The sequence below is a fragment of the Ranitomeya variabilis genome, chromosome 4 (assembly GCF_051348905.1).
Source record: "Ranitomeya variabilis isolate aRanVar5 chromosome 4, aRanVar5.hap1, whole genome shotgun sequence".
Taxonomy (NCBI): domain Eukaryota; kingdom Metazoa; phylum Chordata; class Amphibia; order Anura; family Dendrobatidae; genus Ranitomeya; species Ranitomeya variabilis.
The window spans coordinates 59,262,260-59,279,178 of NC_135235.1; the positions used below are offsets into that span (position 1 = coordinate 59,262,260).

Below are 16,919 nucleotides of genomic sequence, written 5' to 3' on the forward strand. Positions count from 1 at the left end.
GCATCTTGTATGTAATAAAACGTAACATTATGAAATTAAGAAAAATACATTTCCTTCAAAACCAAGCAAAAATAATAAAAAAAAAAAAACACACACACTTACCTTACCAAGTAACCCAATTACAAAGAATTGCAGAAAATGTCAAATATTAAAAATTTACAGAAGAGTCCATATATCACTTGAAAAAAATATTAAATGCTATAGCCGACGACAGAGTTGGGCTTTCAGTTCATGGCTGTAAAGTGATTGGACAATATCAGGAACAATGCATGCTGGGAAGCGAGTAAAAGGATGTTTTAGTACTTATAGTGCTGGAAGAATGAGTGGATGGAAAGATCTGAGCATGAAAACAGGGACATTTCCTAAACATACAAGACAGGTATATGCACCAAAAGCCATTTTCACTTGTGGGGGATGATGGCAGCAAAACCATTCTTTTACTCTGGTTTTTGGAGTTAAAAAAAAGAATAAAAAATGTCAAAGAATTCTGGCTACCCAACGCCACCACTAGAGGCAGCGTAGGGGCTTACAGCATCGTGGCCCATCTTTCCTGCCTGTAATGGAGGTTGAAAAATTACTTTTGTAATTGGGTTTCATTAAAAATATTGACCTTCTTTGGCCTCTGTGTTACAATGTCTTTTGCTGGCTACAGAATGAATTAACTGAGAGTCCGTCAGTGAGCTCGCAATGACAGTGTGACGGGGAGTTTGTACTATTATCTGTCTTATTACTGAGGCCTTCTTAGCTTATTTATGAACACAGAGCGGATCAAAGTTGAATGTGCAAAAAGAGTAAAAGCCAAATAGCACACACATTTTAATTAAACCCAATTGCAGAAATAATTTTTTTTTTGTTACAAATACAAATATTAGGTTTTTTTTAAAATGTTTTAATTAAATCCCCAAATTAGGACCACCACAATGCACAACATTTAGCTCATGAGCTCCCTCTAGTGTTGACTGCAGGGAGCCAGTGTGATACATGTTATATTTTCTGTAGAGGATTAAGAACTCCGTATAAAAAAAAAAAAAAAAAAAAATCAACAAAAATTTATGATTACTATAAAAGGTATGTTTAAAGAAAAAAAAAATCAAGAACAGACAATCAGATTAAGTTAAGGGCAAATGTAATGCCCAGGATAAAAAAAAAATATATATATTTTTTTCAAGTGATATATTTTTATTGGAACCATTTGTGAAGATTTTGGAGAGATTAATCTTGTTATTCGACATTTTGAAAAAAAATTATTTAAGTCTCGGCTATTCCAGTATGAATATCTGATCTCTTATAAATGCTCTCCAAAATCTTGTCCCCATAGAATCCCAAGCAGTGGTGCCGATGTCCCCAGAGATCACCCATCAGTGCCTCCTTCTCATGACATACATACATGCACTGTGGTTGGAGAGGTCAATTTTCCGACTGCGGTTGACATGCTGCCTAACAGCTGGAAATTACATGCAATTAACTTGTGAAATGTCCATAGAGCTGAATATTACAAGACTTAAAAAACAGATAAAAGGTCAATCAAACAATATTTTCCAAAATAAGAATTTCCTAATTTATATGCACAATATACAGATTTAAGGATTACAAAATAGCGCCACTCGAGTCCATGGGTTGCATCTGGTATTGCAGCTCATTTCCGTGAATAGAGATGGTCTAAATAAAAATGGGCTGCAGTACTGGATGTGACCAAGAGATGTGAGAGGCGCTATTTCTGTTTTATTATACACCTTAAAAACTTTTACAATGTAATAAAACATGTCTAATATAGTGATGCACAGTCATACCAGTGCACGCGGCGTGCCCACAGTCCTGCCGTACAGACTATTAGGGGCTCTGCGTACCACCAAACACGCTCTTTGCGCACACTAACCCCTAACTGGAAGTGCATTGGGGAGTGAAGATGCACTTACAGCGCCTCAGCCTCGTGCTGTATTCCCTACCTAGTAGCGCCCTCTTCTGGATGATGGACAGGTTAACGGACATATACCAAAGCGAACACTTGTCAATCAATCAGGGGTGGGTGCTGATGGGTAGGAAACAGTGTGAGGCCGAGGAGCTGTAAGTGCATCGTCACTCCCCAGTGCACTTCAAAATGTGATTTCTTGCTGCTGGAGCAGTAATTAAGGGTCATGAAGGGATTGACTGGCTCATCTTTTAAAATGGCTACATAATCAAAACAATGGTTTGGAAGGGTGGTAAAGGTTTATGACAAGTTCCCTTTAATTTTTACAGGAATAACAGAGGAACACCACAACATAGTTATAAGTACAAATTATACAGAATGTTATCATGGTGCATACAAAAATGTACTAATAGACAAATCTGGAGCATGACAAAGGGAACTGGTCATCAGAAAATGATCTACTGTTTAAATCAGGTTTTTGTGCCAAATATACTTAAATATCTTGGCAAGTTATCTTTTATATAGCACAATCTGTTTTAAAAAAATAGAAATATTGCAATCTTCACACTGGCCACCGGGGCTTTTTTAGACTTTAACTTCCTATTGTTTCAGGAAAAAACATATGTACATAGCCACAATAGTCAGATCACAACCCTGTTTTTTGTACTGAAGCATCTAATGAGCGTGTGCAAAGGTCATTGTGACGGGAGGAGGTGAGCTGTGACATCACCTATTGTGATTGGTGGATGCTGTGTTATCACTTGTGTTGTTACCTATCGTTGTAAACTTGCTAATAATGAAATTGCTGTAAACGCTTCCTGACAGGACAGGAAATAAAAGGTCTGAAGAAAATTCCAATGGCCAGTATGAAAATTGCAGGATTACTAATTTTGCAATAATTTTTTAAATAAATAAATGTGATATAATTTTATTATTATTTTTTTTTTAAAAAACACCATTACCAAATTTAGAAAAAAAAATAAATACAAAACCTGATTTAAACAAATGGGTCATTTTCTGATTAAAGCTCTAAATTAACAATGGGAGAACATCACAATAATTCCAATATTCTATAAGTAAATGTCCAATGAACAAATTTAATATCTCTGGTTATCACCTCTGCAGATTATTATATTAGTGTAAATGTAGGAATATGCAGAAAACTAGAAACAGCACAGAGGAAAAGCCGATTCCCCCCAGTGCAGCGCAGCAGCAAAGTAATGGCAGCTATCCCCCACTGAAGGTTGCCATACCGGGTTATCAGTGAAAGGAAGGAGTAATCAGAAAATGACATTGTTTAGATCAGGTTTTGGGTTCTATGTATTTCTTATTTTCAATATTTATATATTTAAAAAAAAAAAACAACTTGTAATCTTCACACTGGCTACTAGGAATAATACCTCATGTTCTGTGCAGATGATTTTTCAGCAGTCACATTATCACCACAGACATTACAACAGATTCCAGCTCTACGGTAGGTACGGAAAGTATTCAGACCCCTTTAAATTTTTCACTCCGTTTCATTGCAGCCATTTGGTAAATTCAAAAAAGTTCATTTTTTCATATTAATGTACACTCTGCACCCCATCTTGACCGAAAAAAAACAGAAATGTAATTTTTGAAAATGTATTAAAAAATATAAACTGAAATATCACATGATAATAAGTATTCAGACCCTTTGCTCAGACACTCATTTAAGTCACATACTGTCCATTTCCTTGTGATCCTCCTTGAGAAGGTTCTACTCCTTCATTGGAGTCCAGCTGTGTGTAATTAAACTGATAGGACTTGATTTGGAAAGGCACACACCTGTCTATATAAGACCTCACAACTCACAGTGCATGTCAGACCAAATGAGAATCATGAGGTCAAAGGAACTGGCCAAGGAGCTCAGAAACAGAACTGTGGCAAGGCACAGATCTGGCCAAGGTTACAACAGAATTTCTGCAGTACTCAAGGTTCATAAGAGCACAGTGGCCTCCATAATCCTTAAATGGAAGAAGTTCGGGACCACCAGAAGTCTTCCTAGACCTGGCTGTCCAGCCAAACTGAGCAATCGTGGGAGAAGAGCCTTGGTGAGAGTGGTAAAGAAGAGCCCAAAGATCACTGTGGCTGAGCTCCAGAGATGGAGTATGGAGATGGGAGAAAGTTCCACAAAGTCAACTATCACTGCAGCCCTTCACCAGTCGGGCCTTTATGGCAGAGTGGCCCGACGGAAGCTTCTCCTCAGTGTAAGACATATGAAAGCCGCATAGAGTTTGCTAAAAAAAAAATGCAGCGCCCCAGAGTTCTGGTCGTTGCAGTACTGTGGCTCCGCCACTATGGGGAGCTATGGTACGTCTGATGGCACTGAAGGAGTTCATCTGATCAGGTATCACAGACACCAATACATTTCACAGCCGGGCCTCCGGGGGGAGCTAAGGTGCTATTCACTAGGCCACTCCCCACCATAGTGGGTAAACTGGGGGTCAGGCAGGAAGTTAGTCAGAAGCTGACTGGGTTGGAACCAGGCAACACCTTGTGGCAGAGGGTGTTGTGGGGGGGAAGATACAGTAGGGTCTCTGTCAGGGGTGGGATCCTGACAGAGGCTTGGCAACTTGAGCGAACGTAATGGGACCGTGCCTGCTCAGGATAGCGGCGGTGCCCAAGGAGGGATCAGAAGCGAGATAGATTGTGCTGAGTGAGAAACGAGATCATAGCAATAGGAGAATACCAGTAGGAGTCGTGCTGTAAGACCGAGGCAACATTCTACTGAGGCGCACAACCGGTGGCCGGAACGCCGAGAGAGTATTATAACATTCAGCTTCAAGCAATACTCTAAACAGCGGCAGGACAGTCAGTCTCAGGCGGGCTGTCTAACTCAAATCACCTATCAAGTCTTGGGGGGCAACTTGTGGAGAGGGGCGTCTCTAGGGTCCCGGAAGAGCTCCGAGCCTACCCGTCAAACGGGTGCCGTTCCTACCCGAACCTCAGGGAGGGACGGAGGATTAGCAGAACATCATCTAGTCGAGTTGTGAGGGAACTTAAGAAACAGACACAACAGTTGTGGGGACTTTCTGTAAGCACAGCAGGGAAGGACCACAACACATAGCGCTAGGGGGAAGGCACAGATTTCCACCTGTGAAGAGAACTCTGGAGGTGCCATTGGACCGGCCGGACTTGCGCAGCCTGGTAAACCGTATTCTGGACTGAGGACTCAGAGATCTTCAGTAAAGAGGTAAAGAGACTGCAACCTGGTGTCCTCGTTATTTACCGCGACCTGCACCTCACAATTGCACCATTATCATCACACTCCATTCCTATAGACTGTGCGCCCCACGGCAGGGTCACGGACCGGGGCCTAGCCGCCGTGACAACCCCAGAGCAGAGACTCAGAGGCCCGGTACCGGGTACCCCTCGGCCCTGCAGCGGTGGGGGGCGCTACAAAAACACATGAAGGACTCCCAGACTATGAGACATAAGATTCTCTGGTCTGATGAGATGATGATAGATCTTTTTGGTGATAATTCTAAGTGGAATGTGTGGAGAAAACCAGGCACTGCTCATCACCTGCCCAATACAATCCAAACAGTGAAACATGGTGGTGGCAGCATCATGCTATGGGGGTGTTTTTCAGCTGCAGGGACAGGACGACTGGTTGCCATTGAAAGAAACATGAATGCGGCCAAGTACAGGGATATCCTGGATGGAAACCTCTTCCAGAGTCCTCTGGACCTCAGACTTGGCCGAAGGTTCACCTTCCAACAAGACAATGACCCTAAGCGCACAGCTAAAATAACAAAGGAGTGGCTTCAGAACATCTCTGTGACCATTCTGGCCCAGCCAGAGCCCTGACCTAAACCCAATTGAGCATCTCTGGAGACACCTGAAAATGGCGTCCACCAACGTTCACCATCCAGCCTGACGGAACTGGAGAGGATCTGCCAGGAAGAAAGGCAGAGGATCCCCAAATCCAGGTGTGAAAAACTTGTTGCATCATTCCCAAGAAGACTCATGGCTGTACTAGCTCAAAAGGGGCTTCTACTCAATACTGAGCAAAGGGTCTGAATACTTATGACCATGTGACATGTCAGTTTTTGTTTAATAAATTTACAAAAATGTCTACATTTCTGGGTTTTTTTTCAGTCAAGATGGGGTGTAGAATGTACATTAATGAGAAAAAAAATGAACTTTTTTGAATTTACCAAATGGCTGCAATGAAACAGAGTGAAAAGTGTAAAGGAGTCTGAATACTTTCCATACCCACTGTATGTACAATAGATAACAGAGGATCCTCCATTCACAATAAGTAATGACACAGCTCACCTCATCCAACGCTCTTCATGGAGGTCCTTTAGGAGTTTTAACATATATACACATATACATACACACAAACATTTTTTCACATATCTATATAGATATTTATATTAGACATACTCACATACATAGTTAATGATATTAACAAGAAATAAAGAAAAAAACAATTTGACACGAAAACCTGATTTAAACAAAATGGTGTTCTCTAATTACTCATTCCCTTTAAAAGGCCATCTCCAAAAAAGGAACCTTACAATCTGCACATGACCATCATGAATGTGTTTCCAGCACTATATGTGCTGTACCATTCATGAACCCGACACCAGGGCAGAAGCCAGGCTGGATACATTTTAGACCAAGGCGCATGATACATTAGCATGGTGCCAGCGTGTGTATGACGTGGGGCAGTCTTCTGATGCACGTAGGCCTTTGTTGGCCGGATACTGTCCGCACGTCCTAGTAGAAGAGATAGGGGATGTATCTTGTAAGACCAGGCTAAGGAGGGCAATCCTAGCAATGTGCCGGGTGTGTTAGAGGCAGGCTGCAGCACAATGCAGCTCCATTGGGCGCACTTCTTCAATGGCGGCTGGCACGATTGCCGGGGTACTTTCATCCCAGCACTAGATTAATCTTCATTAGACCAATGAAGCAGCAAAAACCATATTGTGAAGGCGCAGTCCATGGTGACATCTGCAGCGTCGGTCAATTTCCGCGACAACGTCTTAGGACCAGGTCTTCTTTTTTATTGCATGGAATGGGAAGTGGAGAGGTGATGGGGTGACGGGTTCTGTGTGACCTCATCGGCCCGCACTAAAATGTATGCTAAGCTATATGGGAAGTCAGCGCACAGAAAAGCCCTTACACCTGATAGGAGGACAGACAGACAGACATAGACAGACGCTTGCAGATGTTACTACCTTCTCCGGTTTGCCCTTTTTGAAGTGAAACAGATCCCACTTGTCTTGCTGCTGTAGAAGAATGGCAGCGAGATGGTAAGTGTTTGCAGGGTACAGTACGAGGAGGAGGTACCTGGAACGCTTAGTTTTAGTGACGCAGGGTTTGTACGGTTAGCGGTATATAGGATGGGGTCGGCGTGGGACCATTAATATGCACAGAGACGGCAGGGAGAGTTGGGGGGTAATTAGATAACTAAGGACACCATAAGCCGAAATGACGTAATCACACTTCGGGTCTTCGTCAGTCCTGAGGTTACAACACGCGGACAGCCCTATCGGAGGCACAGGACGGGTGGGTAATACGTAGGAACATGTGTTATGGGGGCCGCATGTTTGGGAAGGTTTGGTGCTCAGAAGCAATAAAACGACAGTGTGCATTGAACGGACCGGGACATGGACACAGTTATTCCTCTATTAACCAACATGGACACAGATCATGCAAAAACAGAAGCTGAAGGAGACGGAAGCTGAAACGAGCGGATTTACCTGAGAGGCGAGCAACGGTTTGGTGTCCTCCATATCTATGACCACATCACGAGGAGAGGAGGACGCCAGGAGAGCCACTGGAAGAGACGGCACGGAGGGTTTAGTACCGAAGTAAAAGGACATATGTAGAACAGTAAAGGTCACATCGCTGGGGGACCCCACAATTAATAGTATGAGGGTCTAGAGACTAATAAATATTAGATTGCTGGGGGCAGCAACGATCACTATGGGAGTCTTGGGAGATCTCTGGAAGCACCATCGATTACTAGTTTGAGAGGCTAAGTCCATGGAAGGAGGTAAATGTTAGGTACTAGGGGCTGCAACAACCACTAGCATGGACGTCTCAGGTCCGGGGGAGAGGATAAATATTAGATAGATGGGGAATCTCTGTCCTTATTGGGCCAATGCTCTCTCTATGGGAGAAACAGCTGGCATGTGACGCTACGTCCAAAGCTCTGCCCGCGACAGTCCTGATGAGGACTAATGAGAGACTTTAGTCCCCATTACATAGTCCAGTTACTACAGTATTAAAAAGATAAATCACACAGGATGCCACTCAGCATATGGCCAGTAGAAACAAATGAAAATATATATATTTTTTTTGAGAAATAAATTAATAATACATAAAACCCCAAACAATCTAGGCGTCCGCACCTTTTAATTCAGCGGCATCATCCATCCTTGCAGCATATGGATCACACCGGAAGTTTTCGAGGGAGTCGACTGTACACTGCCCCACCACCGGTTTCCTCCCAAAGGGCCGATGATCAACCACTTTAATGATTATGGGGGGCACATACATTTCTTCTTTTGGCAAAAGCTACAAAAAACAAAACTCTATTACAAAGACGCAGTTCCCTTATATTCGCCATGACTGTACACATTGGGATGGTCGAGGATCTCAGAGATATTATCGTTTTCCTGGCTTACCACTTTCATGAAGAGGACAGAACTTAGGAAGTTGGGGGTCTTCTTGAGGTTCTTGATAACAGCAGACTGCACGATTTCGCCACCACACTCCACTATTAGGCTGGGGGATGTGATCGATGCCATCTGGTAACTCTTCATGTTGCGTAATCCCCAAGTGAGGATCTGTTACGTTAAAGTACGAAGTCATGGAAATAGAACCAAATAATATAGAGAAATATCATATCGGATAGGAGATAATTAACAACTGGTTTACGAAGAGCAGCCTACCTCAATGGCCGTGAGCTGGACCACTGGTCGGATGCCCTGAGGCACCATGTAGAGTTTTGGGGCTCGCTGCGATGGCAGTATTGGTAGGTTTGAACCATCCTAAAGAAGTAGAAAAAAAAATACATTATATATATTACAATATTATATTATTTACAGACCGTGATGTACGGACCGGTCACAGTTCTCCTGACCCCAATCTCAGCAGCCTCATACATGCAGAGCAGGCTGTGGAGTTTGGGTTGGAAGACCCACGGTCGGTCCGCACATCACAGTCAATACATGGACTGTTTAACAGACTGTCTGGATTCAGCCAAACTTTCTTATATCTGTGACATGACCGGTAGAGACAGCGATACAATGGATAACTGGTGTCATAACTAAGAGGAAAGAGTACCCAATCCTGTACATACAGCTCTGTGGTGATGGCAGATTCAATAAATTATTAAAAATAAGTAAAACAAACAAAAAAAAACAAACAGCAATTTTCTGTGCTAAACTGCTTGATATGGGCACTTGATCCAAAAATTAGGGCTCATGTGCACCTCATCCTTAGGCTGGAGCCACACAAGCTCCGGCAGTAAAGTACATTTTATCATATGAACGAGACCTTGTCACGCAGGATAAGTTCGGCCGCCACCAGGATGTCACCGCAGTTTTTTTCAGCGTTCATCACAGGATACCATAGAAGTTTCGGGGCGAGGTCTATTCCAGGATTCAACTTCACTAAAGGGGAGCACAGGCTTCTGCCTAAAAACTCATCTTTCCCCTAAAAACAGCAGCAGATAAGAATAAATCCTACAAGGTCAAACAAGAACTGCATGTTGTATCAGCACGCCACATACTTACCACTTGGTCGCTGTCAAATATTTCAATGACCACATTGGGTGGGTTATGTGCGACTGCCAGGGGGTCTCCAAAGATTTCAACTTCGTTGAATATTAGCGTTTGGTCCCATGTGGGGTTCAGGGTACAGTGGATTATCTCTGTGGTTTTACTGCGGTGAAGGAACGATACGTGTGCGTAGGGGTCTGCGATGAAACATAGCGAGTTAATGTGTATAGGAGGGAGCCGAAATAAGTCCACGAAAGCCATGACCAGACCCCAGAGCAAAACAGACAGCGACTGCTCCACCACACTGAGCGCACTAGCTGGTGTGACCAGACATCGTATTATCTAAGCTAAGGCTGGGAGAGAAATATGTAGAGCAAAGGGAGGTAGGGACGAGGAGCCAGACGGGCCAGAGAAAAGAGGGGGCGGCGAGAAGCCAGACGGGCCAGAGCAAGGAGGGAAAGGTGAGGAGCCAGACGGGCCAGAGAAAAGAGGGGGCAGCGAGAAGCCAGACGGGCCAGAGCAAGGAGGGGAGGGCGAGGAGCTAGACAGGCCAGGGCAAGGAAAGAAAGGTGAGGAGCCAGACGGGCCAGAGCAAGGACGGGAGGGCAAGGAGCCAGAGCAAGGATGGGAGGGTGAGGAGCCAGACGGGCCAGAGCAAGGATGGGAGGGCGAGGAGCCAGATGGGCCAGAGCAAGGATGGGAGGGCGAGGAGCCAGACGGGCCAGAGCAAGGAGAGGGCGAAGAGCCAGACGGGCCAGAGCAAGAAGAGGGCGAGGAGCCAGATGGGCCAGAGCAAGGAGAGGGCGGCGAGGAGCCAGATGGGCCAGTGCAAGGAGAAGGCGAGGAGCCAGACGCGCCAGAGGAAGGAGGGGAGGGCGAGGAGCCAGAAGGGCCAGCGCAAGGAGGGAAGGGTGAGGAGCCAGACGGGCCAGTGCAAGGAGGAGAGGGCGAGGAGCCAGATGGGCCAGAGGAAGGGGGGGAGGGCGAGGAGCCAGACGGGCCAGGGGAAGGAGGGAAGGGTGAGGAGCCAGACGAGCCAGCGCAAGGAGGGAAGGGCAAAGAGCCAGACTGGCCAGAGCAAGGGGGGGGGGGGGGTGAGGAGTCAGACGAGCCAGAGCAGAGGGAGAAGGGTGAGGAGCCAGAAGGGCAAGAGTAAGAGGAGCTTGATTCGTAAAGCGAAGAGACGGGCCAGAAAAAGGAAGTGAAAATGATAAGGCAAGGAGAGGTTACACAAATGTTCCCAAGGCCTCAATGAAAATAAACATAATATTGCTGAGAGATGTAACTTTAGGCACCTGAGCCGTAAATGAAAAAAATCTGTGACAGGACCCCAACTTACCATGTGCCAGTCTTCTAATGTGGTGGAGTGGCACTTTGTCCCCCTCATACACGACTGCTACCTCTTCACACAATAAAGCTATACATACACATATATATATAATTTTAGTTGTCTGCACTCACCGGAGAAGCTATCCTTATCCATGGGGGTGAGACTTCGAGCTTGATACAGATAGCAGCGAAGATGATAGGTGAAGACTCCTTTAAAATAAGCAAGAGGCCTCCGATGTAAGATGTATTTCAGGAAAAGTTTACAATGATATTGTGAGACCAAATAACCGAGTGTGTGTGTGATAGAAGCTCCTGACACAGATTACAGTCTTCAGCTTCTCAAACATCTCACACCTACCAAGGTCAGATCATCAGAACTCGTGGCCTTGTATCAGGCGGACCGTTCAGATTTGGGCAGTATTGGTTTGGATATGATCGACTCTTTCAGGCGCCCTTATACCTTAGACAGCTGTCAGGTGAAGACTCCTCCATCTACATGAACGCTCGGCTTGGCAGAGCATTCATATGTTCTCTATGGGGAGAGTAGAGCAAGTCTATGCCAGACAAGTCTAGCAGGAAAAAGAAGGATCAGGGGAATGACCTCAAACTTCTGTCCTCGGGGAGAGTCGAGAGCCCCCCATACACACCAAGTGCCCAACCGATAGCACTGAAATTGGCGGGCTTGATGATTTTAGTCTAATGTTTTGCTTTTAGATTAATTTTTTTCATATTTTAAAGTGTTACAGTTCAACTTACTATCAAAGGTGCAAGACACAATAGGCGTGTTTGCCCCAAAGATATTGGTTGCAGTGTCCCTTCCCTTCTCCGAGCTCTTCTTGTCTTCTTCCTCAGTGCTAGTATCAGTGCCCTACAAGAGAATCACAATATTCTGCAATGAAACATTCTGCACCGTTTTTTCCTAAAATATACGGACATCCCAAAGTACTGCATGTATATAAAAGATTAGATATAAACTCACATTTGTATAAGGAATGATAAACTGATGATATCACCGATTATACCTAAAGATATTGGCAAAATAGTGCCTTCTAGTGGTCAAGAATAGGAACTGTAATTATACATATACACACACAATATATTTATTACACACTGTGCACAACTATAAAGTATTCCTGCTTCTTTAAAAATATAAGTAATAATGGCACTTTTGAGCCTCCCCTGCAAAAAAAAAATTGGCAAAATGCATTGACGCCACTGCACCGCCTGCTCTGAAACACTGCCGTCATAGGCCTTCAGGATGGAGAGAGGTGGGGCAGGGAGACAATGACTCCCTGCTTTACCCCAGGATTCAACTGTATCCACGTCCTTTGTGCCAGAAAAGTTCAAAATGCAGCTTGGATTTTCAGTGGTAAGGATACCACTTTTTAAGAGTGCAACATATCAAATTAAGAATTAAAAAAAAAATGTGACCCCTAGATTTTGACACCACCCCAGTGCCCCCCACATCCCCCATTAGGGCATGCGGACATTAAGTATTTTTCAGGTGATTTTTCTGCTGCAAAAAAACAGTGCGTTGACAGGAAAAATGCTGAGTAAAATCCTCACTTTTTTTCCCCATTCATTTGAAAAAAGCGGAAACAACTGACAAGCTGCAGGGCTAAATAAAAATATCTTGAAGATTCAAATCTGCAAGGAAAAAATAGCAGTGTTTGCATGAGATGTCAGAAATCTCATTCACTTGCCGATACTGTAAAGCTCTACTATTTTTTTCCCCATGGAAAATAAAGGAATGTGTGAACAGCCCCTAAATGCCACTGTACATATATAAATATATCATATACACACTCAAAATAAGTATATATTAGTTTCATATATGGTTTAATAGCAGCTAGTTTGTATTTGGAGACATTTCCCTTGTTTGTACTATCACAGCAACATTTTGTTCATACTTACAAGGGCTCCCTCCAGTTTGAAGATGGCAGAGGCACCAAGACTTTCAGCAGGAGCCATTTTTCTTCTCCAGCGCCGTCGACGGAAGGTATCAGAGCTGCGTTCTTTTAGATGAAATTTCCAGCCTATGAGGGCGGCATATTCCCAGCCTTCAAGCTCCTCTTGGGTACGTGCTGGCTGTGAAGCATAAAAAGAAGCAGATGAATACACAGACGGTGACCATATCAATGCTTTCACATAATGCACTTTTTGTCTCCTCACTATTAGATTTTCTATAAATGACAGAAGCGCAGTAACGAGGCAACGAATCCGGGACTGAGTATTGCTGCGAGACGAGTCCAACTTTTACCAAAACAATGACAAGTGCTCCCTCTTGTGGACATTCTGGTGTATTTCCTGAAGTCCTCGATAAGCAAAATTGTAAAAATTCTGGGTAAAACAAAACTTTGTGCAAAGCATCTAAGATCTATCAGAATGGGTGTGATCCACTCATTAGCACTAATCGAGTTTCTGTATAATGAAGTGCAGAACTATTATTATTATTATTATTATTATTATAACTATTCATTTATAATTATTATATCCTATTAATAAAGCAAAGACAACTTTCTAATATAACAGTACCAGATAAATAACCAAAGTATTAAACGGCTGAAGGGTTAATAATCTCATGCCATGTTGGCCGTCTCCTTGGTATATGCAGGTGCTATACATCCAGTGCTAGGCTATGAGCTCGTACACCGCCACACCTTTCTAGCAGCGGCGGTTGTGTTCGGATCCTTCTTCCTTTTCCTCACTAGTCTCCGCCGGCGGTGGGTGTGATACATTTTCTCAGCAGCGACCCAGGATTTGGGTTTAGTGTCTGGGGGAATTGTGATTCCATATTCCCAACCTGGAATGAGAAATGACAGCTATAAAAAAAACACAAAGTAATAATATAAAACTTATTAATAATGGCTTTTACATAACATTTTTTACTTTGTGACCCCAATGACGTAGTTCTATTTTGTAGGTGGGGTGGTCTTATCCAACCAGGATGTGGCCTTGCTGAAACAAAATCTCATGGCTTTTTGGTAAATGGGCATGGTCTAACATGTGACACCGTGGACCAGAATTGTGACACACTTCTGGCACAAGGTAAGCCACCTAATCGGTAGTATAAATTCAGACTAGAGTGTCTTGAAGGGTTACTCTCATTTTTTTTTTATAGATGGATATTGTGGAATAGAGCTAGTAAAGACAAGCACGTATGCATGTTTGCTGCATATTAAAGTTTGCAGCAGTTATTGAGATATTTACACTTATCTTTTGTTTTCAGTTCGTTGCCTAGGAGACCGACCACTGCTGTTGTCTATCTAGCTTGTAAGCACTGCACTGCAGCTAACAGTGATTAGGAGCCAACTGTGTGCTCCAGCAATCCTGGCTAGGATTAAAACAGTGTTTACAAGCGCAACAAAAAAGAGCTTGTAAGCACTATGCATGTTCTGATGTCTAACGGCGGTGGTCGGCCTCCAAGGCAACAAGAGGTAAACAAAAAAGTGTTAACATCTCAAGAACGACTGATAATTTTAATAAGCATTAAACTGCAAAATTGCTTGTCTTTACAAGCACTATCCAACCGTAGCCATTTATGAAGATGGGAATAACCATTTAAAATTAGACAAATTTATCAAACAATATGAAGCAGTGGTGCGTTTTAAGACTGTCTACCTTTGCATTGTCAAGAATTAGACAGTTTTGACAATATGATCTCCAATACTGCCCAGTGTATGCAGGGGGCGTACATACATAGGAGTGCCACTTGGAAAAAATAAAAAAAATAAAAAAAAAAGTCTGCCGCACCAGCTTCCTACTCTGTTGATTAGACGGTACGCCAACAAATACCAGACCTGAGGCCAATGACAATGTTTAGGTTCTGTTGGGTAAGTGGAGCCCTATGTATACAAATGACGTATGGTATATGCTAGGGGTGATTCTGACGTTGGGCAGAGGTACAATATGCAATCAATATAATGGTGTTAATAAATGAGGCTTTTCACGCCTGAACTACATGAGCTCATAGAGGTAACATACCCTTCTCATCCACCGCCCTATTAATGTCATAGATCCAGGCATCATCTTCCCAGACCCATCCATACGGGCATTCAAACTCCCCGGGAGAACGGCTTTTCTCTCCATTCTGGAAGAAACAAAATGGGGATCACAAATTGCACCTTAGATTGGTCGACATATGGAGGAGGCAGAACCTAAAGCAATTTACCAGCACAGAGCCGGAAATGTGGAAAATCTGTCCATAGACTAAAAAACTAAACAGCTGGAATAGGACTGCACGCTATGGGTAATATCCCCATTTCTTTTAAAAAAAATACATCAATAAGCCTTGAATGTTGGCATTAGACTAGCCCTCTGAAGCAGAAGTGGCCAGACTAGAGTCTTCTCCAATTTTAGACATAGGAGATGACCTTACTTCTACTTCTGTATATAAGGCTATGTTCATATCGAGATTTCCAGAGCAAGCTCGGGGGACCTCCGAGTATTTTTTAGTGCTCGGAGATTTAGTTTTCATCGCCGCAGCTGAATGATTTACATCTGTTAGCATAAGTACATGTGGGGGTTGCCTGGTTGCTAGGGAATCCCCACATGTAATCAAGCTGGCTAGTAGCTGTCAATCATCCAGCAGCGGAAAAAAAAAAACCTAAATCTCCGAGCACTAAGAAATACTCGGAGGTCACCTGAGCATGCTCAGGAAATCTCGAGTAACGAGTATATTCGCTCATCACTAATTAGGAGTTTTATTCAGCGGTTTTTTTTTCTGCAGCAAAACCTGATCTCTTGGCAGGAAAGAAGCTGCGGCAAAAACGCAAGTTTTGGTGCGTTTTTGTCATGCTACATTTGTCTCTTGTGCACGCTGATAACGCTTAGTGCAAATTAAAAAAAAAAAAAATCTCATTTTATTTACCGTAATCAGGTTTTGGCACAAAAACGCTGCAAAACCTGATACCTGCGGGTTTTTTGGTGCAGATTTTCAGTGTTTTTCACCACCCATTACTTTCAATGGTTGAAAAATGCAGGAAAAAAAATGCAGAAAAAAAAATGCTGAAAGTGACATTGCTCTACTGTGAAAAAAAACATGCAAAGCACAAAAAACTGATGACAAAACAACCAAGCTGTGTGCATGAGATTTCTGAAATCTCAGACTTTGCTGCTTCTATAAAACAAGGCTGAAAATTAGCATAAAAAAGCATTAAAAAAAGGCTGAAAAAAAACCATAGAACATAGACTAACACTAAAATGTTGTATTCCTGCAGCCACCACTAGGGGGAGCTTTGAGTATTCAGTGAAGACATGCAGCAGTAAACGTGCATGGTATCATCGCAGTAAGCCCTGGTGGATCTTTCTAGGTTTCCTCATATTCCGGCAGCTGCCTGTCCCGAACAGATCAGTGAATTAGCACTACACACTCCAGATTTCTCACCACGTCAGTGTACGGCTCATCAGGTTGTTTCCATTCAGCACCCGGGTATCGACTCTCGTTCTGAAACACTTCATCAGTAAATTCACTGTGTCCAGCGTCCGCCTCCGTCAGTAAACTGCAGGACAACACAGAAGCAGCTCAGTATACGGAGATACCTAAAGTTGTGAGGCGTACAAGAATTGTGAACCAACAGAAATGAGTTAAAGGGGTGGTCTCGTCACCTTTTGATATTACTAACTACTGGACCAGCACCGCTACCAGTCCATCACCTGTCTCCATCGGGGAACCTCATGTGACCACTGCAGTCAATCAGCAGCCCTGATCGCCTGCAGCCTTCACCTTTCAGCCAAGGGAAATATTTTCTTAGTATGTGAATGACTTTTGATGCAATAAGAAGCAGACAAGAGACAGGAGGAGAACACAGGCAGTGGTGTGATGAAACGGCGCAGGTCCGGTAATCATGTATGTTATTGGATTATTTTTTTTTTCTTTTACACTCCTGAAGTAGCTATTGTAACATTAAGAAAAA

General features: G+C 43.4%; 1 protein-coding gene across 9 annotated transcripts in view; it reads right to left on the reverse strand.

Annotated features, from left to right (window-relative positions):
• Positions 1–16,919, reverse strand: part of MYOF (myoferlin) — a 171,413-nt gene that overhangs the window by 33,688 nt on the left and 120,806 nt on the right. For 4 of the 9 annotated variants that reach the window (XM_077258593.1, XM_077258592.1, XM_077258591.1 and 1 more), the window contains 14 exons: positions 16,391–16,505; positions 14,989–15,094; positions 13,665–13,807; positions 12,919–13,092; positions 11,761–11,872; positions 11,137–11,214; positions 9,691–9,872; positions 9,452–9,610; positions 8,845–8,943; positions 8,578–8,739; positions 8,302–8,467; positions 7,648–7,724; positions 7,123–7,173; positions 1,388–1,444 (listed from right to left, as the gene is read on the reverse strand). In XM_077258593.1, the coding sequence (XP_077114708.1) occupies positions 1,388–1,444; positions 7,123–7,173; positions 7,648–7,724; positions 8,302–8,467; positions 8,578–8,739; positions 8,845–8,943; positions 9,452–9,610; positions 9,691–9,872; positions 11,137–11,214; positions 11,761–11,872; positions 12,919–13,092; positions 13,665–13,807; positions 14,989–15,094; positions 16,391–16,505 (1,681 nt within the window). The remainder of the gene's footprint in view (positions 1–1,387; positions 1,445–7,122; positions 7,174–7,647; positions 7,725–8,301; positions 8,468–8,577; positions 8,740–8,844; positions 8,944–9,451; positions 9,611–9,690; positions 9,873–11,136; positions 11,215–11,760; positions 11,873–12,918; positions 13,093–13,664; positions 13,808–14,988; positions 15,095–16,390; positions 16,506–16,919) is intronic. The other 5 variants (XM_077258596.1, XM_077258598.1, XM_077258597.1 and 2 more) reach the window with 2 other exon arrangements.